The sequence below is a fragment of the Sturnus vulgaris genome, chromosome 23 (assembly GCF_052056855.1).
Source record: "Sturnus vulgaris isolate bStuVul1 chromosome 23, bStuVul1.hap1, whole genome shotgun sequence".
Taxonomy (NCBI): Eukaryota; Metazoa; Chordata; class Aves; order Passeriformes; family Sturnidae; genus Sturnus; species Sturnus vulgaris.
The window spans coordinates 6,741,487-6,769,440 of record NC_142265.1 but is presented as its reverse complement, the minus strand read 5'-3'; the positions used below and the strand labels follow the sequence as shown (position 1 = coordinate 6,769,440).

The window sequence follows — 27,954 nt, the reverse complement described above, 5'->3', positions numbered from 1 at the left end:
GAGTGACCCAGCCTGGCTGGAGCAGAGCCCTTGGCCGCCTTCCTCCCTTATTGAGAGAGAGAAAGAGGGAGGATGGGGAGAAAGGGGCAAAGAACAGAAACGAAATTAGTCTCCCAGCTGGTGGCAGCGATTCCAGGAGCCTGTCCAAGTCTTCTCACTGTGGTGCAGCCCCTCACCTCCTGCTCTGTGCTGACCCCTCCCATGGGCTGGGGCGTCTGCTCAGATCCCATCCCACTCCCCCTTCCCTCTCCTATTTCACAAATAGATTTTCCCCTCGTAAATAACACCACATATGGCCCCAAACTCTGCGTGCAGCCTGGCAGCAGCCAGAGCTCAGCCAAGCAAACACCATCCCCTGGCCTGGGCAGGCTGGGGGAAAGCTTTGCAGCTCAGGGAGGAGAAAGGGAAGAGTTTTAGACAGGAGCTCAAATATAACATGGGAGAAAATCCCCCTGGGTGTTGTGCATTGATTGCTTTGGTTGCTTGCAGGGATCTGATGGTGAAATTATCTGGAGATAATTTCTGTGTCACTCCACATCCCTGGCACACATTAAAACGAGGTTCTGGTGCACAGGATGCTTTGCACTCTTGCCCTGTGTCCACACCAGCTCTTTGCATTTATGCAGCAGTTGTTGAATGGTGACTGAGAGGAAATTTTAACTACAGTCTTGGGGTTTAACTCTGTTTTTTTGAAGCTGGAGAGATTAGGAGTGAGAGAAAAGGTAAAGCCTTGTCCATTCTGGGCTGAATCCTGGTTTCAGCAGCTCCCCAGTTCAGGGAACTGAATGAATTTCCTCTCCATTTGCAGCCTGCCCTGCTCTCAGAGGATGGGTCACACCTCTCTGATGAAGTGCAGGAGCACTCTGAGACCAGATCTGAAATCATTACAATTCCCCAAAGGGATGTACAGCAAAAGGGGCAATACAGAGCTTCAGAGTGAGAACCCTCCGAGTCCTGACATGCTGTAAAAAGAATCCATAAGGCTTAAGATCAGTGGAGAAAGGAAGCTGGGCTGGTCCTGGCACTGTCAGGGGGGTTCTGTGCATTCCCAGGGTCAAACTGGGACGTGGAAAGAGAATTCTGCACAATTATTCACCTGACACAGCCTGAGAAAATGAGTTCTTAGGAAGAGAGTCTCTTACTTAACCTAAAAATCAATGACATTAATAACAGCAGGGAATCTGCTCTGGCATGGGCTAGAGATGAATTTCCCCAGCAGTGTTCAGTGAACTGGTGAGGAAAGGCTTTGCCCTGTCCTGGGGTTTGATCAGCAAGGAGGGCACCACGCTAAGGAAGCAGCCTGGACTCAGAGATTAACTGCTGATTCCATGAAAATGAAATGGAAAGGCAAACAAAGCCTGCAAACGAGACCCTCGATTTCAAATAGGCAAATCCTCCTCGGTGGAGAGAAATCCACAGGAATGAAAATTGCACTCAGGAGCTCAGAGGAGCGATGGCAATTTTTCTAAAAAAATATCCAAAAAAGAAAGACAAAGCCAAGCAGAGTTCTAAACGTTTGAGAGGACACCTTCCAAAGGAGTTTTGCAGTTGCAGCTGGATGAATAACCACCTCAAAAGGATGCTAAGAGTCATCAGAATGCCTGCAAGGGATGGAGAAACAGGCCAGATCAGCAGGGAGAGCAGAGGTCGGTGCTGTCAAAAGCCAGGCTGAGTAACCTTGAAAGAGGCCCCGAGTTCTTCGGGTGCAGAACAAAAAGGGCAGCGAGGAGGGGAGAACGGATGATGTTTTGCAATCAGAAAAGGGGTAGGGATGAGTCTCAGGATTGCCTCACAAGGGTTTAACCATCAGTGGGGAAAGGGCTGAGTGTGGGGCAAGTGCAGGCAGAGGACCCAAAGGGAAATTGCCAAGTTCCTGGTAGAGGCAAAACTCAGAGCTCGCTCTCTGGGGAGGAGGATTTGGGGAAAAACCTTCTTCCCTCTGGTTCTGAAGAGTGGGGAAAACCACGGGTCCTTCAGCAGGGTTTTCAACATCTCAGCATATCACAGGGTCAGAGCACCTAAATCAGGACCTGCAGCTGAAAAAGGGATGGAGCTGGGGGAAATTATTGTAGATTTATGCAGAAATCCTGCTTTGCTCCTCAGCAGGATGTCACAGAATCCTGCAGTGGTTTGGGTTGGAAGGGACCTTAAAAACCATCTCAGCTTACCCCTCCAGGGGCAGGGACACCTCCCACTATCCAAGGTTGCTCCAACTTGGCCTTGGACACTTCCAAGGATGGGACAGCCACAGCTGCTCTGTGCCAGGAACTCCCCACCCTCACAATCAGAGCAATTTTTTCAGGGGAGAAGAGCTGGGATTACAGATAAATGGAAAACAAATTTAACTGTGGCCGCCTAGGTTGTTTTTCTGACCAGTTGCTTTTGTTTTCTAAAATAATTTAACTTGTAGATAAAGCCTTGGGAGGGGGGAAGGAAAAACCTCTCTGTTTTGAGGAAGGCAGCTGTGATTTGATTTATCCTGAGATGACTCCAGCAGATCCAAGCCCTGGTTCTGTGTCCTCCTTCCACGTGGCCATGAGCTGTGACCCCATCTTGGAGATTACAGGGCCAGAGAGATTCCAGAGTCCTGCTGTTATTCCCAAACCCAGCAAATCCAGGTCTGCTCTACTTCCCTGCACAAAGCAGCCAGAAACCCGAGCCTGTCCTTCCCCTTTTCCTTACTTTCCTCTCCTCCTGCTCGGGCACGTCGCTGAGGAGGCCAAAAGTCAGAGCTGCTCCAGGAGGGAGCCCCTGAAGTGACACAGGGGGAGAGGAGCCAGCTGGCAAGGGAATGACTCTGGGATAGGTGGCAGAAAAAGAGGGAAAGAAAGGGAGAAAAATTTAAGGACAGAGAAAACATTTTTGCTCCAATTGGTGAGAAATCTCCCTGTCGTGCGTTAGCAAAAATCTCCTTTTTTCTGCAGCAGCTGCAGCCTCGAGCTACAGCCTGGAAGCTGGGGAGGATGAAAGCAAAGGAAGAGGTGGGAGAGGGCCCGAGCCCTGCTCAGGCAGAGGGATGTGGGATGTGGGATGTGGGATGTGGGATGTGGGAGCAGCAGCAGTGCCTCCCTGTCAGCGCTTTCTGCTGCTCCCCACCACTGCCCTGGCAGCACATCTGAGCCTGCACAGCAGGCAGGGGCTGCAGGGGGGCACGGATGGGGATGGAAGGGAGGCAGAGGGGCAGTGGCAGGGGAGCTGTGCTGCCCTCGGGGTCAGTCTTTGCCAGCCAGGGCTTTGTCCAGCGCTGCCTGCTCAGATAAAAGCTGCTCTCGCTGTCCTGGCTGGCAGGCAGCAGCTCCACTCCAGCACCAATTCTCCTCCTGGCACTGCAGCAGCAGATGGGAAGATCTCCTAGCTCAGTTGCAAGAGCCTGTCCTGACTCTGGGGTTTTTGTTCTTTGCCTTATTTAAAACCACAGTTCACGTCTCCAGCGCTGAGCTGTGCTGCTCTAACCCCCCCAAACCTTGCACTGAGCAGGTCTGCTCCTGCTCTGGCTCAGGGGAGGTGTTCAAAGTGCTCCTGCAGGGCAGGGGAAGGGGTTGGCAGCTGATTGCTTCATCATCCCTTTCTGAGCTGTTTTCTGACCCCGCAGCTCTGCACTCTCTGCTGTCCACCCCAGACCGTGGGCTCTGCCTTCCCTGCATCCCTGCCCAGGGGTTCTGCGGGCAGAGCACCCCTGCCTTCCTCCAGGTGCTCCTCATGGACCTGTTCACCCTCCAGCAATGCCAGCTGAGCCAAGGGCAGTGCCACCCATCCTCTGAGGGGCTGGGAACGTCCTCTGAGAGACCAAGAGCACAACAGAACCCAACCTTTCACAGCAGCCAAGGCGCCTGCCCTGCCAGGATTAATCATTACACCAAATACAGCACTTCCATAAAATCCTGGGTGGCTGCAGTGCCAGGGGAGGGTTGTCCTGCCCTTTTCTGTGTCCTGTCCTTTTCTCTGTCCTGCCCTTCTCTGCCCTGCCAGGTGCCTTGAATTCCCCCACTGCAGGAGCAGTGCTGGCAGTGCTGCCTGGCATCCCCTGCTCCACGGGAACAGCTCTGGCTCTCTTTGGAGCTCGTGTTTTTAGCAGGGGCCCCTCTTTCTGACCCCACCTCCTTTCCCCCTTTTACGAGGAGCTGGCCCCTTTCAACTGACAGCAGGGCTTTCCTGCCAGGCTTGTTAGCTTTAGCTGGAACAATTTCCTTTGAACTCGGCTTGAATTCACATCTCCATGGCAATGGGATCAGGGCTTTGTCTCTTTGCAACCTGCCCTTCACCCTCAGCACGAGGTGGGCAGGGATGGGCAGGGATGGGCAGGGCACCCTGGCCCTGCTGGGCACAGCACAGGGCAAGGAGGGCTGGTTCTGCTGCCTCAGCTTGCCGAGGGGCAGTGGATGCTGGCAGGTCCCTGCTCAGGTTGGAGGAGCTGCAGTGGTGGATGTGTGGTTGGGGTGAAAGCAAAGCAGATTTCCCTCTGTCATCAACAATCCCAAACAGTTTTCCTGGGGCTGGGATTCTCTGGTTGAAGGGAAGTGGAAGGAAAGCAGTGCTCCAAACTCAGCTTTTTTCCTTTTTTGCCATCTCTGCTCCTTCACCTCCGTGCCTTGGGAATGTGCTGCTGCCCGAGGAGCTTCTCCCGGGGACCATCTCCCTCTTTGCTGCTCAATTCTCCTCCTTATTCCCCCTCCAGCTCCCCCAGAAGGAAGATCCCTGTCTTTGGGCTGGTAGGAAACTTGACCTTTCCAGTTCTGCTGCCTGTGCCTCACCCCCAGCCCCGTCCAGCCTGGCCACCACATAAAGAGCCACTTTATTCCCTGCCTGTCCCACTCCTGCTCCCAGCCCTGGCCCACATGGCTCGGGCTGTTTGGCAGGAGTGGGCTCTCCCCAACAATATGTTTTTTTTTTTTTTTTTCCCTTTTGTGCAGTGAGAGGCTGTTTCTGCAGCCAACTCCGTAGGTGGGAGAAAAAAAAAAAAAAAAAAGAAAGCCTTTTTCTTGGAATGTCGGGTAAATTCTTTGGGAGCTGCCTTGGGGGAATCACAGTTCAGCTTCTTTTTGGAGGTGATGTAAACACCAGGGCTGCTCCTCTTCATCCTTTTCTCTGCTCCTCAACACCCTGGGCAGGCAGTGCCCTTCCTGCTCCCCTCTCCAGCATCCTGGAGGGAAGCCCCAGGTGGGTGTTCCATGTGCTGAGAGGGTTTGCCGGGGGTTACACTGAGGTCAAGGCCGTTCCAGCTGTGATCCCCCAAAAGATTTGGGGAGCAGAACACGCTGGGTGCAGGGAAAGGAGTGCAGGGACAAGACTGCAAGGCTCAGAGCTCTGAGTGCAAGGCTTTGATTTCCTTTTCCACCTCTTTCTTCCCCCTGGGCGCTTTTCCTCCCTCCTCAGAGGGAGCTGGCACAGCTGGATCCCAGCAGGCACTTTTCATTCCCTGTTAATGAGAAACTCCTGCACTTTGTCCCTTGAAACAGAGCCACATTCTCCACGTGGTGCTGGGGAAGGGCTCTGGCTGAGCTCACAGCAGAGGAGAAGGGATGAAGTGGCTCCCGTCCTACACGTGGTTCCAGGGCTGAGCTGGGGGAATCAGAGCCTGGCTGGAGCCCTGGGTGCCAGGGAATGGGAATCCATCCCCTTCCCACCTCCCCAGCCCCATCCTGAGCACAGCAGGCACGGAGCAGCCCCCACACTGCCAAAATCCTGACCCAGGGATTGCTGTCCTGGACCTGGACCATGAACTCTTTCCTTCCTCGCCTCCTGGGACAGCAGGGCTTGGGGGGAACAGCTTTAGGGCAGGGCCAGGAAATCCCAGATGGTCCCAAAAGCAGATTCAGGAGTGTCCCTGGGAAGAAGGGAAGGAAGGGGAGATTTCTCTTCCATGAGCCTCGGGAGCATTTCCCCTCCTGCCTCTGCCTCCCTCCCGCTGTGCTTACTGCCCCTTATCTCCAGCAGTTTCTCTTTCCTTGCTTCTCTTTCCTGACCCTTCCGTGGCTCCATCCCAGCCAGGAATTCGTGTTCCCTGCCACTCCTGGCCCTGAGCTCTGAAGGGAATGTGATGTGACTTCTCCTGCAGTGCAAGGCGCTGCTCAATTCATCCTGGGCTGCAGATTTCCTCAGAGCCAAGAGGAAATTCCTCACCCAGCAGCAGCAGGAGGGATTCTCTCCAGCCTGGCACTTGCAGCTCCGAGTCTGCCTGGCCTGGAAGGGGTTGGCAGGGCAGCCACAAGCAGGAGCATCCTGTTTTGTCCTTAATCAATCCCTGAGCTCCTGCCACGGTGCTTTGGGCAAACAAAGGAGGCTTCCCACTGGCAGCTTTCTCTGATTCCAGCTCTTGAGCCCCCTTGCTGTCTCCTTTCATGCTTTTTTTTTTTTTTTTTTTTGATTCTCTGAGTCACTATCTGAGAGTGGAGCCCACTGGTTTTACTCTGCAGAAAGGCACATCCCAAACTCCCGAGTCACAGCTCCAGCCAAACCTCTCCACCCTCTGGAAATTCAGAGGTTTGGCCGTTCATGAGGGAGAGTTGGGAGCTCTGAGATTTGAGTCTCCATTTTTTAGAGTGACTTCTCAAAAGGTGCTGCTGATTTCTCTCACCTGCCACAGAAAGGGAAGGCAGAAGCTGGGCTGGAGGGAAGAAAAATATTCCCAGCTCTGGAGGCTTCTCAGCTTTTCATTCCTGCTTTCCCCACCTCCTTAAAGGGGGGAGGGCGAGTGAGGAGAACAGGAAACTCTCAGACAGCTGTGATTTCTCACCAGAACCCGACAAAAATGCCTGAGCTCTGCAGCTGCACTTTGAGGTGGGTCATTAAAATGACACAGCAGCTCATCTGGGGAGCAGGGAGAGTTTGGAGAGCAGGGCTGGGGGAAGCCCCTGCTCTGAAAGAACTGGGAGAGAGACAAAAAAAACCAAAGCAAAGCAACGAAACAAACAAAAAAAAAACCCAACCAAACAAAAAAAACCTTTGGAAACACTGACTGGAGATATGGAAAATAATGCTGTAAAGTCTGATAGTGTGGCCAGCTGGAGCTGCTGTGGTTTCCCCCGCTGGTGTGGGAGAGGGTAAAGGGTCACCTGGAAGAGTTTTGGTTTCCTTTGCTGGCCTCGTGCTTCTCCTGCTTTATCTGAGAGCTGAGGCCAGGCGAGGAAGGGATTATTTATTTGATTCTGCTTTGCTCCATCCCCCAAATGCCACATCAGCAGCAAACTGCAGGATGACCTCAATGAGGAACAGATTGTCCCTTGGCCTGCCTCCATCTCACTGCTGTGGGGACATCAGCCTTGAGCTGGGGAGACAGGGATGAGGGAGGCTGGGCTCATTCCAGGAGCCACACATTGGGATAACGTCACCAGGGAGCTGGAGCAGGGTTTGGGAGCCCCTGGAGGGTTTGGAATTACAGCAGGGTTTCAGAACTGCAAAAGGTTTTGGGAATTACAGAAGAATTTGGGAGTTAAGACAGGTTTGGGAACAGCAGAAGGGTTTGGGAGCTGGAGAAAGATTTGGGAACAGGAATTAGGAGCTTCAGCAGGATTTGGTAACAGAAGGAGGGTTTGGGAGCAGCAGAAGAGTTTGAGAGAAGGAGAAGGGTTTGTGAGGTGCAGAGGGTTTGGGAATTGTAGCAGGGTTTGGGAATTGTAGCAGGGTTTGGGAATTGTAGCAGGGTTTGGGAATTGTAGCAGGGTTTGGGAGCAGCAGAAGAGTTTGAGAGGAGGAGGAGGGTCTGGAAGATGCAGAAGGGTTTGGGAACTGTAGCAGGGTTTGGGACTTCAGGGATGGGCACAGGAGGGATTTTATTCCACCCCCTCAAACCTGAGGGCTCACTGGCATCACCCAGCAAAGATTCCCACCCAGTGTTAGTCCTGGATCCCTGAGCCAGACCCTGCCCCTGTGCCCACAGGGAGCCTTTCCCCAAATCTGATTCCAGCAGAGGTGAAACCCTCCTTTGGTGTAAAATCTGTCCCAGAAGGACAATCCCAGGAGAATTTATTCCATTAATCCAGAGGCTTTTTGCTGTTCTCACATAACTGAGAGGTGCCTGAGAGCCCAGGAATAGCAGGAGGCTCTGCTGGGCCACTGTGGCATGTGCCACCCCAGAGCCATGTGCCACCCCAGAGCCATGTGCCACTGTGCCAGTCTGGCTCTGGTGTGCAGCAGCTCTCAGTCACCACTTCCCAATTCCCAGCTATTTCCCAATTCCCAGCTCACTCATTCATTCCTAGGCTCCCCTCTCATCCCTTCCAGCCTGAATCAGATGATTTAGGGGATGCTGATGCTCTGCCCACGTCCTCAATTCCAGGAAATGGGTTTGGGGAAGTTTGGCTGGAGGAGCCTTAAATCAGAGACAGGATGGCAAAAGTGGTGACTCTGTCCTGGTCATCTCCAGCTGCTTGTTTCAAGCTGATCCCAATGATCTGATGAGAAGAAAATAATTAAATTAATATCATGAATAGAATAGAATAGAATAGAATAGAATTTACAAAACTATTTCTAATGAGTTTTAAAACCCCATTGGCACAAATGCTGTCCCCAGGTATCCATCTATCCATAAATAAATTAAATTGACATTTTGGTTGACTTGGATTTGGTTTTATGGGGTTTTTTTTTGTTTGTTTTGTTTTTTTTTTTAAAGCTGTTTGACTCAGTGGCTGCTGAATCTTGCCTTAATGTTTCAGGAAAGCACAGGAAATATTTCCAGCTAAATCTGCCAGAAAAATATTTGCATTTTCCTCCAGGCTGATTTTTGAACATAAATTTTTGGGGTTGGGGGTTTTGGGAGGGGATTGCTGCTTCCTAGTGAGTTTCCACAAAATAGATTTTTTTCCTTTGCTCTGGAAAAAAAATGAAATTCAGGCCACTGCAGATGCTCAAATGCCAAATGACTTTGAAGCACGAGAAAATGTTGGAATTGCAGGAATAAAACATATGGTGCTTCAGAGGAAGATTGGAAGGGAAAAGCACAATTGTAAAGCTGAACTGAGGGTGCTTTATAATTCAGAATGAAAATACTTTCTTTTAGCTAAAGGCAGCAAGAATTTTAAGCAGAGTTGGTTATTTTCTGGAATTGACTTTTTTTTCTTTTCCCCAAAGACAAACAGCATCATTGATTATGATTATTTGGATTGTGGTCGGATTAGGTCAATTATTGCATCACTTAAGTGAAAAAAAAACCAGAAAAAAATACCTTTAGGAATTTATTTTATGTGCAAGGGGAGGGAAATGGAAACTACAAATGAGATTTTTTCAGTTTAAGGCACAAATAGTCCCCACTGTGTCTGTCTGTCCATCTCTGACAGCAGATTTGGGACAGCTCTGCCTTTAAACACAGGAGGTGAAGGGATGGATGGAGAAAATCCCCAAATCCTTCATTTTCTTTTTGTTGTTTCACTGTGCACAGGAAAATCTGGGTTGGGAATGAGCAGGGGGGGAAATGTCAGGGCTGAATTCTCCTGAGCTCCCACAAATTCCTGCTTGGCTGAGGATCCCCCAAAGCTCCCGGGCTGGAAAATTTTGTGCTTCCCTGATATTATTTTCACCATTTACCCCACAAAACCATCCCCATTTCACTGCCTTGCTCAGGATAAAATGGGGTTCAGAGTTGTGGGGAAAAGGAGCTTCCCTGACCCTTTTTGCAGCTTTTGGAGCACAGCACCTCATTAACCTTGGTTGATTTTTGGTGTTTTTATTGCTCATAAACCTCTCCTGGTCCCCCTTTCCAGCTCCTCTCTTCGGTGGGCCGTGATTCTTCTCGAAATGTCCATTTTATAAATCACTTTAATTAGTTTTAGATCACCCTGCTGTATTTATAGCACTTGATTTAGGGTTCAGATTGCTTCCGTTACATCTTCTATATTGCTTTGATTTTATTTATGGTGTTTCTGGTGCATTTGCATTGCTTTCCTTAGATGGATATCATTTTGGCTGGATTTACAGTGTATTTCTCCTGTTAGATTTATATCACTTTAATTAGATTTATATCCTTTTAGAATTTGAGGGCTTCACTGAGATTTATAAGATCTCTCACACCAGGCTTGCCTTGCATGGAAAATTCACATCCTTTTTATTTTAAAGGATATTAACTCCACGCTGGCATTGCTTTATCTGCTCTTGGGTCAGCCTCCCAATTAAAAATTCACCACTTGGAGTTTTGTTTTGTTGGGTTTTTTTTTTTTTTTTCCCTTTAATTTCCACAGGAATCATTCCAGCCTAAACTGTGCTGGTTTGAATTAACCTCTCCCAAGGCAGCAGCAGCAGGGATGTGGTGCAGCTCCATCCATGTCCCTGCCTGCATTCCTCAGCAGTGGAGGGATACTTGGAGAGGCACCACTTTTATTCCTGGAATAAATAAATGGTTTGGGTTGGAGGAGACATGAAAGCTCCTTTCCCCCCATGGCAGCCTGTCCCTGGGGGCTGTTATTTCAGATGTTCCCAGCAGGATATTTGGTTGCTTTCATGGGAACTTGTGATCCAGAGCTCAGAGCAGTTGCTGCTCCCAGACCTTGCCCGTTTTTATCTCCAAATGAGCTGATGGACTTTAATTAATGTTTCATTAACATGCACCTCCTGGATTGCTTCATTCCCAAAATACAGCACGGAGCTTTCTGTGTGCCCAGGGATTTCTGGGCTAGGGGAGATGCCTGCAGGGCATTCCCCACCCTTTCCATCCCCGGGAATGGCTGGAAGGTTTTTCCCTCTGCCCACTGAGGGCAGCTTTCACAGGATCCCTGAACAGTAAAATTCATTTTGTCCCACGAGCAGGGACATTTCCACTAAATCAGGCTGCTCCAAACCCTGCCTTTGAACACTTCCAGGGACAGGGGCTGCTTCAGAAAACTTTTTTTTTTTTTTTTGTGGGTTTTAATGGGATTCCTGTATTTCTGCAGCATTTGAGAGCCACGCAGGCCAAGAGCTGAGTCAGGGAAATGAAAAAAAAAACATTATTTCATCTCCAAACAGCTTCATCATGCCCTGTCCTCTTTTTTCTCTCTCTGACCTCCCCCTCTTTGTGTTTATTCCCTCTGTGAACAGGACACGAGGCAGGAGGGAGGGGAGGAATGTGCTGCACAGATCCTGCTGCTGGGGACTTGGATCCAGATGTTAAGGGAAGGAGCAGAAAAGGGCTGGAGCAGGAAAATGAGGAACACCAAGCCTGACTTAAACACAAAGAGTTGCACTCTTCAGGTACAACTTCTGCCCTCAGCAGAGGACAGGGGAGCCAAAGGAGCACCTGCCCAAATCTGCAGTGCCACAGGAGGCGTCCACAGAGGGGTTTTCACTCGTGTAAGGAGGAGTGCTGACCATGAGGGAGATTTTAACAATAATTTCCTTGTACTTTCCAAATCCACACCATCAATGGGAATTCTGAAGTGTCTCCTGGCAGACCAGACCCTTCCACATGATCCTTCTTAAGAAAGGGCAGCCCAGCTTTGCTCCCACAGCTCCCAAAATTCCGGATTTCTCTCTTAGGGCTTTGGGAGCCCTGTGAGGGATCCTCACAGGACTGTGTGCTGTGGCTTCAGAATTATTATTTCGTGGCACTTCCCTCTTGCACCTGAACCAGGTAACACCAGGCTTGTGCTCCTGAGTCCCTTCTCATTAAATGATCCAGGAGAAAAGGGGCAGAACTCCCCCTTGGACACCCCAAAAACCTCCCCCACTGCTGCCCTTCCCCTCCTGCCCTTCCCACCCTCCCTGCAGCTGCATCAATGAGCGTGGAATCCCAATTAATGCCTCTCTAATCAGGACAACATCTCTGGACAAGCATCTGCAGCAGCTTTAAAAGCACTAAATGAACTTCCCAGTGCTCTGCCACCAGGGCCTGCTCATTTAATTACAGCCAGGCTGCTGCACTGCTCAACCCCTTAATTGCCCAGGACAGAGAATGGGGTGGTAACCAGGTCAGAGCCAGAAGATGCTGGGTATTGTTCTAAGCCACTAAAGCTGTTTTTCACCCCCATTCAGAAGCTTGGTTTATGTAATTGCCAAGGAAAGGAGGGCATTCAGGAGGGGGCAGCAGGAACTCTGAAGGGATGAGGAATCGCTTTTAATTAACGAGAAATGACTCCAAGCCTGATTCCTTTCTGCAACTGTAAGATCTCCACTGAACACCACAACACAAATCCTTTCCCAGGGCTTCAGATCAAGCCATAGGTCCTCAGTAGTAATATTCCTGATAATAGCTGGGATTTAGTCTACAAGTTGGGGGACCAGGAGAGTGAAAAAAAATCCAATTAACTCTCCCTGAGCTCTTTTAGTTCTGTAGTGCTGGGAACAATAGCAAATAGCTGGGTTTTGTGTGTTCAGCTCCCCAAAATACTTGCCCTGATTGAATCCTTCAAAAAGCACTGACGGTTCTTTCGTGTAGCTTTAAAAGTGGTTTGGCATGAAAAATGAAGGATGGGAGATTAAAGAGCTCAAGGCAGAACGTTTGGGTCTGACCCCTGACCTCAGTTACACCAACTCGAGTTGGAATTAACACCAGAGTAAACAAAATGAGAAACTCGGGCACTGAGCAGGCAGTGAAAGCTTCTTCTTGGTGGATTTTAATTTGGAGGAGTTCAGATCTTTCAGGCTGCTCTGGACAGCAGCTGAGTGGGGTTTGCAGAGCACAACCCAAAGTCTGGCTTTCCTCCCCCTTGGCTTCACATTCCTGCCCTGAACTCCATCTGTGCAAGCAGTTAGCAGAGTGCTGGAAGGAGCTGTGAGCGTGCACAGAGCTCTCCTCAGTGCAGGCAGGGAAATAAACCTGCAGGGGCCAGGGCAGGGGACAGAAAACCGTGGGGATCCACAGGAAAAACCCCTGCATTGAACTCCATCCTGCTTCCCAGCTCCAGCAGGGCCAGGATTTTGCTGCTTCCCCAAATTTGTGGTCACTCGGGCCATTCTGAGTGAGCAGAACCTGGTGTTAAACATCTGGCACTGACAACCCGGGCGGGTGCAGCAGCTTTGGTGCTGCTCCATCCCTCTCCTCCACAGCCTGACCGAGCCGGGCTGCTCATTAGGCACAGCCTAATTAATCACCTCGCAGGGGGAGGCTTTAGGCTGGGTGCTCCAGGCTCGTTGTTGCTCTTAGAGGAGCACACAGAGCTCCTGCCTGGCTGTGTCCCTTCCCTGCACGGAATTTCTGCCCATGATGCCCGAGGCGAAGGGGACTTGGGGTGGCAAAGAAGAAGCTTTGTGAAGAAGCTGAGGAGGTTTGGAGAACCTGGAGCTTCTCGGGGAAGCCCTGAGCTCGTTGATTCAGCACTCAGAGGGGAACCAGAGGGGTGAAGCTGTTCCTGCAGCAGGGACTGACACCTGGCACAGCTGTGGGGCTGAAATCCCCCTGCAGCCACCCCAGACAGGCAGAGCAGGGGATGGGAGAGGGTTTTTTTGCCTTTTTCTTTTCCATTTTTCAGCCTCCCCCAGCCCAGAGTCACCCAGATTGTTTCTCAGAATAATCAGCTGGTTCACAACAAACATCCTCCCTCTTTGATGTGTTGTTGTGGTGGTTGGGATACTTTGGTTTCATGCTCATAATAAAGCAAACTGGCCACAGAGCTTTACTGTAAGCTGATGAGAAAGTGGCAGTAATTATTGCTCTCTCCTCCATGGGAGGGGAAACTTTGGATGTTAATGGCCTCTAGAGTATAGGCTGATTACTCACTTGGGGGTGAAACAGCAAAGGGAAAGGGCCTTCACTTTCTTTGCTCTTAAATGCTCCTGTGCTCAGGATGCTGGGCATAGAAGAGATTTGGATTAAGAGGGGAAAGGATTATTATTTTATTGTATTCTATTTTTATTTTTTTTTAGTTGGTGGAGGGGTACAACCCCACACAAGTCAGAGGCATTCCTGGAATGGGTGAAGGGAAAAGATGCTGCAGGTATTTCTGCATCACCCCTGGCAGCATTCACACAACAGCAAGTGGGTGGCAAGTGGTGAAGATGAGGTGGCTACAAACATTTTGGTTTGCCTGGAAAATTTGCATGCAGAGCTTCGTGTGGATGCTGCAGCACCTCTCACACCTCTGCTCTGTTTTTCCCTTGCTTGCCAGGGCTCTGAGCAAATCTTTGAGCCCAGTCTTAGTGGGCACCAATCCCTTTGTGGTTTTCCAAGGTGCCAGCGTGACATGGAGCTTCTGTAAACAAAGCTGGGAGGTGAGGAAGAGGCAGTGAGGATTTGCAGCTTGGCCAAATCCCCGTGGTTTTCCCTGGGGATGACAGAGGCACCAAGGCAAGCCCTGTGTCAGATTGCACCTCCCTGCTCCCACGCACTGGAGCTTCTCAGCAAAGCCCAGCCAGGATTTTAGCAGCACATTTTTCTTCCCCTTCACCTCGTGGCTGAGGTATTTTAATGGAAGTTTTCTCCCAATAAAAAGCTGCAATGTGCTCACATACCAGAAAATCTTGGCCCAGATCATTAACATTCAGTCAGACTGATCCTGCAAGGGGCACACTGAGCTGTGGGGAATGTTTCACCTTCCCTGAGGTTCCAGAAAAGATTCCATCCATCCTGCAAGGAGCACACTGAGCTGTGGGGAATGTTTCACCTTCCCTGGGCTCCAGGAAAGATTCCATCCATGCAGCAAAAAGCAAAGGTAGAAAGGCTGATAGGCAGAGCATTGGTTTGGCCACACAGGCCTGTCCCAAAGTCCTGGAGCTGCACTTGCTCCTCAGGAATTCTCTTCACTGTCACCTGCTGACCACTCTGTCCCTTTCAAATCTCAGCAAAGCTGTCCCTCCTGTGCTCCCTGATTGTTTTTCTGCTCCCTGTTATCTCCCAAACACCTCCTTACTCTTTAATTCTGCTGCCTGCCAGTATTTTTAATCCCCTTTCTGTATTTCTTATCTGTGTGTCCATTCATTCCTGGGACTGGGATCAAACTCACAGTTCCCAAGTAAGAATTGCAATGTGCAGGAGCACTCCAGCATTCCTGGCAAGCTGCTGAGCCTCGGGAAGAGCTCCCTGAGCCAAACTGCTGATTTCCTCTGCTCCAGGAGCTACCAGGAGGAAAAGAACACCACGTACTCCAAGGCAGCTTGGCTGCAGCAGCACAGCGACTCCCGAATCACCTCTCACACCCCAGGATCCAGGGCTTGGATAAAACCTGAATTAGCCCCAGTGCCACAGGGATGTGGATTCCAGATCTGGGATGAGAAGAACGCTCTGGACTGGGAGTCCTCTAAGGTTGTTTGTGCCCATTGACCTCATGGCTCTTCCCTCCAGCCCCTGCTGGGATCCTCCAGGGTTTTTGCATAATCTCCCCTGAATAAATTCTCTGTGTGAGTGGGGCCTTCTCCTTTTGCAGCTTTTGTCACGGGGATCTTTCTGTGCCTTCCTACCTTGTGGGCCCTCCCTCTCTTTTTGTATCTGAGCCATTGCTTTCCTCCCCCGTTTGCACCTCTTAACTTTTCCTTCTCTTATTTTTAGCGCTGCTATTGTCCTGAAAAACGTTTCAAGGAGCCAATTTTGCTTGAGGGGAGCTGTGAAAATTTAGGGTTAAAGCTTGTGTGAGGTAACACAAAAAGCACTATTTGGACAAGTGATCTCTCTGCCTGGAAGCGTGGCTTTAAATGGTTGTTTCCATTTATTTCTGTGCTGCTCCTCGAAAAGCTCTTTCTCTGAGGCCCTGATCCTGCTGCCACAGTGACCTTTGTGTTTGCAGAGAAACCTTTTGAAATCAAAGGGGCCCTTCAGCAGCATCTGCCCATCTGGAAATGATCACAGAACCGGGAAGGGCAGATTGGGGGCGTTTGGAGAGCGAACTGCGGGCTCTGAAGTAACACAGGTCCCTCATTTGTGGGAGAGAGGCTTTGAAGGTGTCCCAGTTACATCCTCAGGGGCAGGGATGCCTCCAGCGTGGCTCACACCCGACCTGTGGCACTGGGAGCCTGAGGAATCACATCAGTGTCGTTCGGTTCACAGCTACAACACGTTCAGACAGCTCTGAGTGTATTTAATTGTGGCTGCCCCATCCCTGGAGGTGCTCGAGGCTGGCTTGGATGGAGCTCTGAGCAGCCTGGGCTGGTGGAAGGTGTCCCTGAGATGGGGGTGGATCTTTAAGGCCCCATCCAACCCCAACCATTCGGTGATTCCATGATTTGAGCCGGGCTGTGCCTGAGCGCTGCCCTCCCTTGTCCTTTCCAGGGGCACTTTGCAGCCAGCTGGGGACCCAGGGCAAAAAACACAGCGGGGATGCGGGAGCGGGCAGGAACAGAACTGCGCTCCGGGCTGGGGCTGCGTGAGATGGAGCCGGGATTCAAATAATGGATCCGTGTGTGCAGGGCTGGAATCCAAATAATGGATCCGAGTGTGCGGGGCTGGGATTCTGGGGGTGGATCTGTATGTGCGGGGCTGGAATCTAAATGATAGATCCGAGTGTGAGGGGCTGGGATTCCGAGGGATGGATCCGTGTGTTCGGGGCCAGGATTGCGGACAACGGATCCGCGTGTGCGGGACTGGGGCTCTGGGTGGTGGACTCGCATGTGCGGGGCTGTGGATGATGGATCTGCGGGGTCGGGGGTGTGGATGATGGATCCATGTGCACACACAGGGCTGTGCACACCCAGGACTCTGGGTGATGGATCCATGTGCACACTGTGGATGAAGGATCCATGTGCACACTCTGGATGAAGGATCCATGTGCACACTGTGGATGAGGGATCCATGTGCACACTCTGGGTTCTGGATCCATGTGCACACTGTGGATGAAGGATCCATGTGCCCACTTTGGGTGATGGCTCCACGTGCGCACCCACAGCTCGCCCGCTCGCCGCTGCCCCGCCCGTCCCGGCGCTGTTCCTTTAACGACGGGGCGGGCGCTGCTCGGCGGGGCCGTCCCGGGTCCAGGAGGGAAGTGACGGGCGGGGGGCGAGGGCAGAGCCCGCACGGTGAAGGAGGGAGGGAGGGAGGCAGCGAGCGGGCTCTGAATGAGCCGGGCGAGCGAGCCACCCCCGCGGGGCCGGGGGCGCGGCGGGGCCGCCTTCCCCCGCCGCCTTCCGCGCTCCGCCCGCGCCCCCCGCCCCATGCGCGCCCTGCGCTGAGCCCGGGGCGCGGGGGGATGCGCGGCCCGCGGCCGCGGCTGCCGGCGCTGCCCGCGCTGCTGTGGCTGGCGCTGGCCCCGCTGCCCGGCCCCGCGGCGCGGGCAGAGCTGCGGGTGCGGGTGCGGCTGCCCGGCGGGCAGGTGACGGAGGAGAGCCTGCAGGCCGACAGCGGGGCCGACTGCGTCAGCCTGGAGCTAAGGGCGGCCGACGGCGCCCTCGTCACGCTCACGGCGGATTTCAGACAGGTACGGGGCGGGGGAGAGCATCACCGGGGGGTTCAGAGAGATGTGGAGCGGGGAGAGCATCCCCGGGGGGTTCGAGCAGGGACGGAGCCGGGGAGAGCATCCTCGGGGGGTTCGGGCTGGAACCGAGCTGAGGAGAGCATCTCCGGGGGCTTCGGATGAGAACCGGGCGGAGGAGAGCATCCCCGAGGGGTTCAGATGAGAACGGAGCCGGGAGAACATCCCCGGGGTTTTGGTAGGAACGGAGCCGGGAGAGCATCCCCGGGGTTTTGGTAAGAACGGAGCCGGGAGAGCATCCCCGGGGTTTTGGTAAGAACGGAGCCGGGAGAGCATCCCCGGGGTTTTGGTAGGAAAGGAACTGGGAGAGCATCCCCAGGTGCCGCGGGGTCCCGCCGTGATTCCCAGCGGAGCTGGAGGAGGGTGAAGCTGCGGGATGGGAGCGCTGGCCCCTCGCGGGAGGGTCTGCTCAGGGATTTTTGCGCACTCTGTGAGTGCTTTTTGTGGGATGAGCGCTGGGGATGGCGATGCTTCCCGTCCTCCTTCCAGACCCGAGTCCATCCCAACTCGGAAGCTGGAGAATCTTGACTGGGGGTTCAGGAGCCAGGACAGTTTCAGAGGTGTGAAAGAACCCTCGGAATAAACAAAGTAAAGTCCATGCATCCCCTCGCACCGTCGGGGGTTTTATTTGAGCTGTCCCACACAGCTCCAGGACAGTTATCCAGCCTTGCTGTCCCCTCCGGTGTCACCCTGTGCCCGGGGCTGCCTCCACGCTGGGAACAGCTGGTAAAAAATCCCAGTGGGGACGGGCAGCAGTTTTCCAGCTGAGTCCAGCAGCTCTGATGCTCCTGGCTGAGTTGTGAGCAGCACTTTTGCACGATTCCTCACAGTTTTGCCAGGCACGGAGTGGGGTCAGGGCAGGAGAGGCTGGGCTGGGGAGATCTCAGGTTCCTGGCTCTGGTGTGGGGTGTCCCTGCTCTGCTGGGATATCTGTCTCCATGATGGAATCCAGGTAATTCCTTAGGTAATTCCTTAGGTAATTCCTTAGGTAATTCCTTCGATGGGCTCCTGCTGTCTCTGGGGGCTCGTGTGTGACTGGCAGCTGTCCCTGGGGCTCACCAGTGCCCTGCTCCCAGCCCAGAGGTGATGCTGCTGAGCTGAAGCCCCAAATCCCACATGTCCCCTGGGCATGGAGATGCCAAGCCTGGCTGGATGCAGGGAACTTGCCACTGCCCAGGGAAAAGCAGTTTGCCCGGGGTGGCACGGCTGTGTTATCTCATTCCAACCCCCCATCCCGGCTGTTTGCTCGGGTGGACTTTGCTTTGCAGCAGGAGGAGCACGGACCCATGAGATAGGAAGGTCCCAGCCTGCTGTGAACCTTGGAGCCTTTTTGCCAGGATTATCCTGGTGTCTCTCCCCCTTTCAATCTCAGTCTCCCTGCAAGCCCCTCAGATGTCCCTTTTCCTCTCTGAGGTGCCAGGAAAAGCCATGGTGATTTTGGAAGTGGTGGCACGTTTCAAATACTCCAGCACATGTGCAGAGAAGCAGCCCTGTGACTCCTATTAAATAAAATATTAAACATTTGCAAGCCATGGCACAGCAGGGAAGTTAGGAAGGGCTCTGAAGCCTGCGGATTGCAAACTTGCACATTCGCAGGGGTGGGAAATCCAAACTCACTACAGATCCTGTAGGCAGGTCCTTTGGGAACCTGGGATGTGACCTGTGCTGAGCTGGTGATTTTTTCAGCATTTTGCACTTGCTTCAGCTCTTCCTGAGGGCTCAGAGCTCACCCACAAACCTGACTGAGTGTGTGTTACATCTTCTCTCCCTCCCATCCTTATTAGAGCTGAGTTTCTTCCGACTTGGGGTTCCCTGGAGGTGTTTTGAGTCCATAGGTTAAATCCTGAGCTCCTCAGCCCCTGCTGGAAGTGATGGTCCCTGGAGGGCTTTGCAGACTTGCAGAAGTGCATTCCTAATCCTCAGTTTTTAGGGCAGCTGGGGCCTGACTCTCTCTGCTCCAGGAATTTGCTGGGAAATAGCTGGGAAAAGCTCGGGGAACAGAGAGCTGGCTTTGTGGTGAGGTGAGTAATGTGTGAGCAGGCAGCAGCCTGGCCAGGCTTCCCCCTCTGCCCTGCTGCTCCTCTCCCCGAAATTACACAACTCCTGCCTGCACTGAAGGTCGTGGGGTTCTGAGTGTTCCCAGCAGCAGCTGGGGTTGTTGATCTGCTGCCCTTGAGCCTGATGATGTGGCCAGGATGCTGGGGTTTTTCCACAAATGATTTTTCCATTCCTCTGGCTTAAACTGCAGGGGGTTTGTCCAAAGTCAGGGGTTTATTTACTATTTTTTAATTTTTTTTTTTTCCTCTGCTGGCAATTTGTGGTTGCCACACCAGGGGCTGGAGAAGAAAGGAGCTAAATGAGATCATTGTTCATTGCTTTGCTCTGACCCTGGTGGGGCTTGAGCAGTGCCCGGGGCTTCCACAGGACTGGGATTTTCATTGCTCTGCCCTCCAGAGCTGGACCTGGAGGAGCTGTGTCCTCAGAGCACACCAGGTTATTTTCTCCTGGGTGCAGCACAAACTGGTCAGTGTGAATTCAAACTGGGACTCGATGTTTTCTGGGCAGAGCAGGGGTGACCTTTTCTTTTCTTTTCTTGCAGTTTGAAAGAAGGGAATGAAAACGCTGCTTTTTCTGTGGTCAGGCATAAAATGTCTTGCAAAAAATAATGAGGGGGCTCAGCAGCTCTGGCTGTTGTGTCTGCTTGGAACGGGGTGATGTTACCAGTTGTTAAACACGGCCTGAGAACAAAGTGGGTGGGTTTATTTCAAGGTCAGCACAAAGATAGAGAGAAGTTTCTCTTTTGATTGCTGGAAAAATTTGGGTTGGAAACACAAGGGAGGAAGCCTGGGTAGTGTTTTAACCCTCGCACTGCCAGTCCTTTCAGTGTTAATAAAGCTTTTGTGTGATGTTTTGGGGTGGTGGTGTCAGAATTTCCTCATGCCAGAGGGCCACGTGTTAGGTGACAAATCACCAGGTGACACAGGAAAGCATCTGACCACAGATTTTATCTGTGTGATTTGGAAAGTAGATTCTTCTCTGAACAGATCCCAAAAGTAGGAAATGAGGGACATTCAGGAGTCCCATTAGAACACCCTGGTCTTTGTTACTCTGTAGAATCTTATTTATTGCTCGGAAAATGTGCTTTTTATTATTCCCCCCTCCCACCACATCCTTGATTTGCCTCTATAGATACCTGAATATGAGAGGCAGCACACTCAAATTCTTCATCCCAGCCATTTCCAGAGACAGAGGGGTTAAAAACCATAATCCCCACCCATTCAGGGCAGCTCAGCTGGCTGGACCCTCGGTGTGGATGCAACACCAAGTTCCCCGTGCTGTGCAAACTCATGGAATTGTGGCCAGCTGTGCTCATTCCCTGGGGCAAAGGCTGCTGACAGTGTGCAGAACTGGGCCCAGCAGCGCTGGTGTCACCCCATGTCCCCAGCAGCACATCCTCCTTTGCCCGTGCCACTGCAAAGGCAAAACTGGGTCCCCACAGCAGCCCTGATGTCCTCAGGGGAGAGAAATTTGGCAGGAAAGCTGAATGGGCTGCAGGGAGGGAGGCACTGAAATGATTTATTTCCCTGGGAACTGGTTTGCTCCACTCGACGTGGAATCGTTGCTGGGCTGGGAGCTGGACCACACAGGCTTGTAAATCCCTGCTGGAATATGGAATAAACCCCAGGCAGGAGGGCTGAGCTGCTCTCACCCCCCAGATGACAGCCTCTGGCTGAAGACAGGGTGAGGAGGGAAGAAGCTGGATGATTTCCCTGCTCCTCCTTCGAAGTGCCTTTGGTAGGAAGAGGCAGCCGTGAGATTTTGGGAGCTGGGAGCACTGATTTCCACGCTGCCTTGAGGAGCTGCTGTGTGGCCTTGCTGCGGGGCTGGTTGTTCCCTGGCGTGTTTGTCACCCAAACCCAAACCCCAACCCCAGCTGTCCCTGCAGCCACTCGGGGCTGAGGATTCCCCAAGCTCCTGCCCTGGGTTCACCCAGAGAGTGCCTGCCCTGCTCTGCCCTGCTCTGCTCTGCCCTGCTGGGACTTGTTTCCTGCTGGGAAATTCTGCAGGAACCCAGAGTGAGAGGTGCTGTTTGCTGCCTTGGCTGGGTACCCACCCTGGCACTGGTTCACTGCTTTTCCTGCCAGGAAGGAGGCGAGGGAGGCTGGGCAGGGCAAGGTACTCTCAGAGGGGGAAAACCTTTGGGGGGCTCTTTCCCTGTGGAATCTTTGCTAAGCAGCATGGTTTGGTTCTTGATCCACCTGGGGTTGCAGGGAGAGCTGGGTCAAAGCCAAGCAAGGATTTGGGACAGAGCAGGGAAAAGAAGAGGCTCAGGGCAGAGTGGTCACTGCAAGGTCCACTTTGGCTTTTTTGGAGCCAGGTAAAGGTGGGATTTCTCCCCTCAGAACAACTCGTGCTACAGGAACCAGATCCTTGAAAAAACAGCTTTTTTAAAGCTCTTTCAATGCTGGCAACCCAGCCCATTCCTGCCTGTCCCAGTGCATCTCCCTTGGTGTCAACAAATGCTCTGGAAATCCCTGGCACCTGGAGCTTGGGCAGAGGGAGCTGTGAATTCCTCATCTGCATCAGCCCTGAGGAGGAAAGAGCCAGGCTGGCTGAAGGCTAATTCTTAAATAGATGGATCAGGAGGATTAATCAGCTGCTCAGCACGTTCTCATTTTACAAAAATTGCCTCCAACCTGGGAAGTGCTGCACTGTTTTTAATCTCCTGCCTGTGGAGGTTTTCGGCCTGAATGCAAAACGTGGCTATCCCTGCTTGCTTTTCCCAGACTGTTCAAAGGGAATTAGAATTAAATCCACAGCTGAGGAATATGCCAGAGTCAGCTCCTGGTTTTGGTCTGCTCGTCCATGGGCCCTGCGTGCTGTGGGAGCTCCCAGCTGGAAGCTGGAAGGCAGCTGGGACCAAATGTGGAATGTGGATTGTTCCAGTGGTGCCAGTGCCTCAGTGGGACATCTCCCCATTAAATGTCTCGGATAAAGTAATGATTCCCTAGCAATTTCCCAAGAATTTTTGGAATCTCTTTCTTCTCAAGCCTCCTCCATGCCCTGCTCTTCTTTGTGCAGTCAACAATTGCACCAGCAAGATGATTTCTCCCCCCCTGGGGGTGGAAATGCTGTTCTTGCAGCTGTCCAGATGTGCACTGAATGACATTCCCGTTTCTCTTCTGGGCATGGAAGAGAAGGCAGGAAATAAATAGTGTGCTCCCTGGGCAGGAAAGCTCAGCTGGAAAAGAGAGAGGCAGGGAGAGGCCAAGGCAGTGAGGAGGAGAGGGATTGGAGCAGCTGGCACAGCTCTGCCTGCTGCTCTCCAGCCCCAGCATCTGCCCAGCTCTCTGTGGAGAGGTTTGGCTGCAGGAGGTGCCAAAGGCAGGGGCTGCTCTCCCTGTTCCAGTCCTGCTTAGCCCTTGGAATGGGATGGGCTGGCACCAAGGGATGGCAGATTCCCACAGAGGGCACCAATGCCCCTGAAACCAGAGCCAGGGATTGATCCCTACAAAGAAATCAGGATTTGGTGCCAGAGCAGCACACAGAGCAGGACAGCTTTGCTGTTGACCAGGGAGTTCTGTGACTCCACAAGAAGTGACTGTGACTGATTTCCAAGCTGGTTCTGGAAAGGAAAGGACTGCAATCTGTGTCATATAAAATGACAAAATTAGTGACCTGGACAGAAAAGGAAGTCATCTGCAGCTGATCGTAACAGTTCCTTCTGCCTTGAACAATTTCATTTTCATTTCTGTTCCACACGTTCAGGGATGAGTAACTTTTTTTCCAGCATGCCACTTGTCAAGAAGCAAGTGAGGGAAGGCAGCAGAGGAAGTTTGGGGCTGCTTACTCAGTAAGGCATGAAAATAATGACTGTGTGATATTTAACTAAACCAAATGAGGCTCCTTGGAGCTTTGCTTCCCTTCTTGGGAAAGCACAGAAACCCTCAGCTCTTGGATGTGGGATGTGACCTGGCAGCAATTTGTCCTTGCCACAGTGGGATTGTGAAAAGCCTTCATTCTCCACAGACACCAGGGATCCTGCTGCAGGCTTTGGGGTGGGATTGGAGCTGGGACCACACCCCTGTGCTCAGGTAGCACAGGTATGAGACCTTTGGCTTTGTTTTTGGGCTGGAGCCTTTCTCTTTGACCCCGACCTCTCAGTTCACCTTGCCGATGAGTTCACCTCACAAAGACTTGCAGCTCTCATTTTTATTATTTCTCTCTCTGTCAGGAGGTGAAGATTTTCCGTGCCTTAATCCTTGGGGAGCTGGAGAGGGGCCAGAGCCAGTTCCAGGCTCTCTGCTTTGTGACCCGGCTGCACCGCAACGAGATCATCCCCAGCGAGTCCATGGCAAAGCTGCGGCAGGTACAGGGCTGCATCCCCCCTCCCAGCCAGCAATTCCCAGACTTACCCTGCCTGCATGCCCCTCCCAGGCTTTCACCCACCTCTGACCACCCCTCCTGCTTGAGGGATTTGGTATTAAACTGAGTTCATCAGTTCCTGATCCTGTTCTAGTAAAGCACTTCAGATTTGTGGTGTGATTAATTGAGCCTAAGTTGTGTCCGGGGTGGGTGAGTGGCTGTGAAAATCCCTGTCCCAATGAAGCCAGTACTGATCTGGGACCATTTTTCAGGGCAAGCGTGGAGAAACCACCACAGGCAGTGGTAAAACCCCGTGGTTTCAGTATCAATGGGTTATTTTAAAATGCCTCTCCCCCAGGTAGGATGCAGGTGCACATCTGTTCTCACACCTGATGTTGGCACCACATCACAATGTGCTGGAAGGAATAAGATGCACCCAGCATTGAAATTCTGATGATTTCCTCTGCAGAAAAACCCCCGGACAGTGAGGCAGGCAGAGGAGGTGCGAGGTTTGGAGCATCTCAGCATGGACGTGGCTGTGAACTTCAGCAAGGCAGCCCAGCTGAGCTCCCACATCCACAACGTCTGTGCAGAGGCCAAGGAGGCCATTTACACCCGGGAGGAAGATGTCAAGTTCTGGCTGGAGAAAGGTGAGTTCCTTTCCCAAAAAAAGCGTTTTGCTGGAGCTGCCCCTGCCAGGTTTCTGGGGATCAGCACCCACTGTTCTGGCTGTGAGGAACGTGTGTCACCCTGCCTGTGTGTTAGCAGGTCTCACCCCTCCTGCTGGCACTCCCCGAGTGAGCCTAATTTGGGATTTTAAAAGTAACCTTTCTCCAGCTCCACCACCGGAGGAAAGACCTCGTTTTTGTGTCTTTTGGCTTATTTCCCCCGGAGTCTTCTGTTCTCCTGTGGTTCCTATTTACATTTCAATCCTTGCAAACGCTCTGTCCAAACTCCTCCTTAGCCTGGGGACTGTGCAAAGAGACCACTGGTGGTTTTGGGGGCTGTTTCCTTTGGCTTTATCCTTAACCCTGAGGGATGTCTGTTCACCCTGAGGGATGTCTGTTCACCCTGAAGGATGTCTGTTCACCCTGAGGGACGTCTGTTCTGTTTGAGGTGCTGCCACAGAGCTCGCACCTGCCGGACCTTGCTTTCCTTGGGGTTTTTTGTTTCTCCAGTGGTTCCTATTCAGATTTAAATCCCAACAGCCCCTGGAAACTTTGTCCAACCTCCTCCTTAGCCCAAGGGCTGTGTGGGGATGGCTTTGGTGACTCTCCGTGCTGAGTGCTGTCCGTGCTTTCTCCCGAAGGTGTGGACAGCTCCATGTTCCAGGTGCTGCCGCAGGGCTCGGACCTGCCAGACCTCACTTTCCTTGGGGTTTTTTGTTTCTCCAGTGGTTCCTATTCAGATTTAAATCCCAACAGCCCGGGGAAACGTTGTCCTACCTCCTGCTCAGCCTGGGGACAGAGTGGGGATGGCTCTGGTGTCTCTCCCCTTGTCTCCCCGCGGTGCTGAGCTCTGTCTGTGCTTTCTCCCGCAGGTGTGGACGGCTCCATGTTCGAGGTGCTGCCGCAGGGCTCGGACCTGCCCGAGCTGCAGCGCTGCCGGCACTGCCCGGACCGCTGGAAGCCCTGCATCTGCAGCTACTCGCTGAGCATCGAGTGGTACCCCTGCATGCTCAAATACTGCAAGAGCCGCGACGCCGGGGGCAAGGTGTCCTCCTACAAGTGCGGCATCCGCAGCTGCCAGAAGGGCTACACCTTCGACTACTACGTGCCTCAAAAGCAGCTCTGCCTCTGGGATGAGGAAACTTAGAGCCAGCCCAGACTTCCCAGGAGCTGCTTCTGCTCCGAAGAAGGAATGCTGTTCACAGTGGTGCCTTGTGCTCTGTGTGTGTGCCTTTCCTTGTGGCCTCCTGTGCCTCCCTCCCCACCTGATGCTGCCTCGTGCTGTCACAAGCAGGCTCGGCTGGCTGGGTGATGATGCTCTGGCTCCCTGGAGCAGGAGCTGCAGGTTTTGGGGTGAAGCACAGGGAAAGGGGTGTGCTGTCCTGCTCTGGAGCTCAAAGGGGCACTTCCCAGCCTCGAGCTGAGCGGGCAGGGCAAGGACCTTGCTGACCTGGGTTGCCAAACATCTGTGCCACTGGAGAACCCTCTTTGCTGCCTTCGCCACCTCCTGGTGACACAACCGCGGGGAAACGGCTGATTTTTGGGACCACAGCCCCTGAACAAGCAAGGTTTGAAGCCCACCCAAAGCAAGAGCCTGCCTGTAACTTTTCCCAGTGCCTGGCTGGCTGTTATATCCCCCTGTGGATGGAAGGTACACCGGGGGGATATAGCCCAGCATCTTGTGCCCCTAAAGGGCTGGTAATTAGGGCTTGAATTAATCCCTACCTAGACTAATGAAGGCCCAACTTTTTGTGTTGGTCTTGTAACTGTTCCACTAAGAAAGAAAGAAACATCTAGGGACTCGTGACTACCACCATAACCCTGTGGCTACCAGGGGAGAGGAGGATCCCAGGTGGGTTTGGAAGAAGACAGGATTCTACACCCACGTCCAGTTTTATGTCCTGCTCTGCCAGCTATTCACAAGAAGCTCTTAAATAACTGTACTGCTTTGCTGTGCCTTGGTTTCCCCCATATGTTAAACAGGGATGACACTGAAGTTGTCCTTGGCCCTGGAATATTCCTGGAGGGATCAGACAAAAAGCACTGGAAGTGCTGCTTGGTTCTGTGTCCTCTTCCACTCGAATTAGGAGAAGCACAGAGGGGAGAGAAGCTCTTGGGGTCTTTAGGAACCCCTGTGCCTCCTGGTGAAAAGCCTTCACAACGTGCCTTTTTGCCTAAAATACAGGAATTTTTGCAAAAGAAGAAAAAAAAAAAGAATTTGGTCACAATTATTTTTGTATCGATCACTTAAGGGGGTGGGGGGAGAAGGGAAAGGTATTTTAATATTGGAACATGAAGTAAAACACACTTGAAATGATTTTTAAACAAAAATTTATTTATCATTTGTAAGGTAAAATAAACTGATTTTTTAAAGCATCCTTGGCCTAAAAGTTTCTCTGTGCATGATACTCTGTGTGTGAATTCAGATTTTTTTCCTTTATGGGTAAATCTCAAACCTGCACCTGGTGAAGAGCCATGGAGAACATCCAGGAATTTCTGACTCAGCAAGGTGATGCTGCACCTCAAACATCCATCCTTTCAGACCCTCCATAGGGACACAGGTTTGGCTCATCCCGAGCAGTTGTGGGAGCTTTGAGCTGGAGCTCTGCTGGATAAACCCATCAGGAGAGGCAGGTCCTGGGGGCTGGGGACTGCTCTGGTCCCATGAGGGATTTCTGGCTGCAGTGAACATTCCTGGTGAATTCCTGGTGAATTCCTCGGCAGCTCCAGCTGATGAGGGCGGCACTTCCAGAGCTGCCGGTGGCTGCTGGAGGGAGAAATGTGGAGCTCTGATTCCCTCTAGTGTGGGGAATGCAGGCGTGGGGCGAGCACTTCCAGCATTTCTCCGCTTCCCCCACCAACAATTCACCCTTTTCCGGGGATGGAGGAACAGGGATTTGTTCTCTGCTGTCCCGACTCCTGCTGCAGCAGGACACCGTGGGGTTTTGTGCCTGTTCTTGGGGTTAAACCCAGCTCTGGGGCAGGTGGGCTGTGAGCAGGGTGGGGTTGGATTCCAGGGATCTCACCCCATTCCCGCTGCCGCAGGGATGTTGGGACAGACCCGGACTCGCTCCTGGGAGTGTCGGGACACATCCCAGCGAGCCTCCAGGGGCTTTATTCCCTAATTCCGAGGCTCTGGAGCGGCCGGTGCAGTTCCCTCGCCTCCAGCAGTGGGTGCTGGCGGAGCGCGGCTGTGCCCGGCCGGGTTCGGGATGTCGGGATGTCGGGACAGGGATGCTCGTGGTCCAGCCGGTCCCTGCAGGATGGCAGGGTGTCCCCAGCCCTGCCGGAAGAGCACGTTGGGGAATTTTGTAGCAGTTTGTGCTTCCAAGGCCGTCTCCCATAAATCAGGTGCTACCTGCAGAGCTCATCTCCCTCCAAACGGGGAACGAACCTCGGCAGCAGGAGAGGAAGAGCACGGTGCCTGCAGTGAGGGAGGACAGTGGATAGGTCATTGATATCCACAGAGGAAAAAAAAATCTGCAGAGCGTTTGGTGGTGTCTGGGAGAGATTTTAGCAGTGACCAGAGTAAAACCAATCCTGCCTTGCCTGATAATCTCATTTCCACGGCAGAAAGAAGTGGTGTTGCTGTGATCCATCCCCTGTTTTTGAGGGGGGTGTGT

General features: G+C 52.4%; 1 protein-coding gene and 1 long non-coding RNA gene across 3 annotated transcripts; both read left to right on the top strand.

The window, feature by feature from the left end:
- The first annotated feature begins 5,050 nt into the window (after positions 1–5,050).
- LOC148221363 (uncharacterized) lies at positions 5,051–15,324 on the top strand. 2 transcript variants are annotated; one of them, XR_015808207.1, is made up of 3 exons: positions 5,051–5,157; positions 11,005–11,157; positions 13,768–15,324. It is a non-coding gene; the product is annotated as an uncharacterized LOC148221363 (long non-coding RNA). The 2 variants fall into 2 exon arrangements; XR_015808208.1 differs by lacking the exon at positions 5,051–5,157 and adding an exon at positions 6,503–6,777.
- A 1,556-nt stretch (positions 15,325–16,880) lies between these two features.
- Positions 16,881–26,707, top strand: OAF (out at first homolog). Its single transcript, XM_014890459.2, has 4 exons — positions 16,881–17,243; positions 23,533–23,667; positions 24,133–24,313; positions 25,204–26,707. The coding sequence occupies exons 1-4, from the start codon at positions 17,016–17,018 to the stop codon at positions 25,476–25,478; spliced, it is 819 nt and encodes a 272-aa protein (XP_014745945.1). The 5' UTR covers positions 16,881–17,015; the 3' UTR covers positions 25,479–26,707.
- Positions 26,708–27,954: the final 1,247 nt, after the last annotated feature.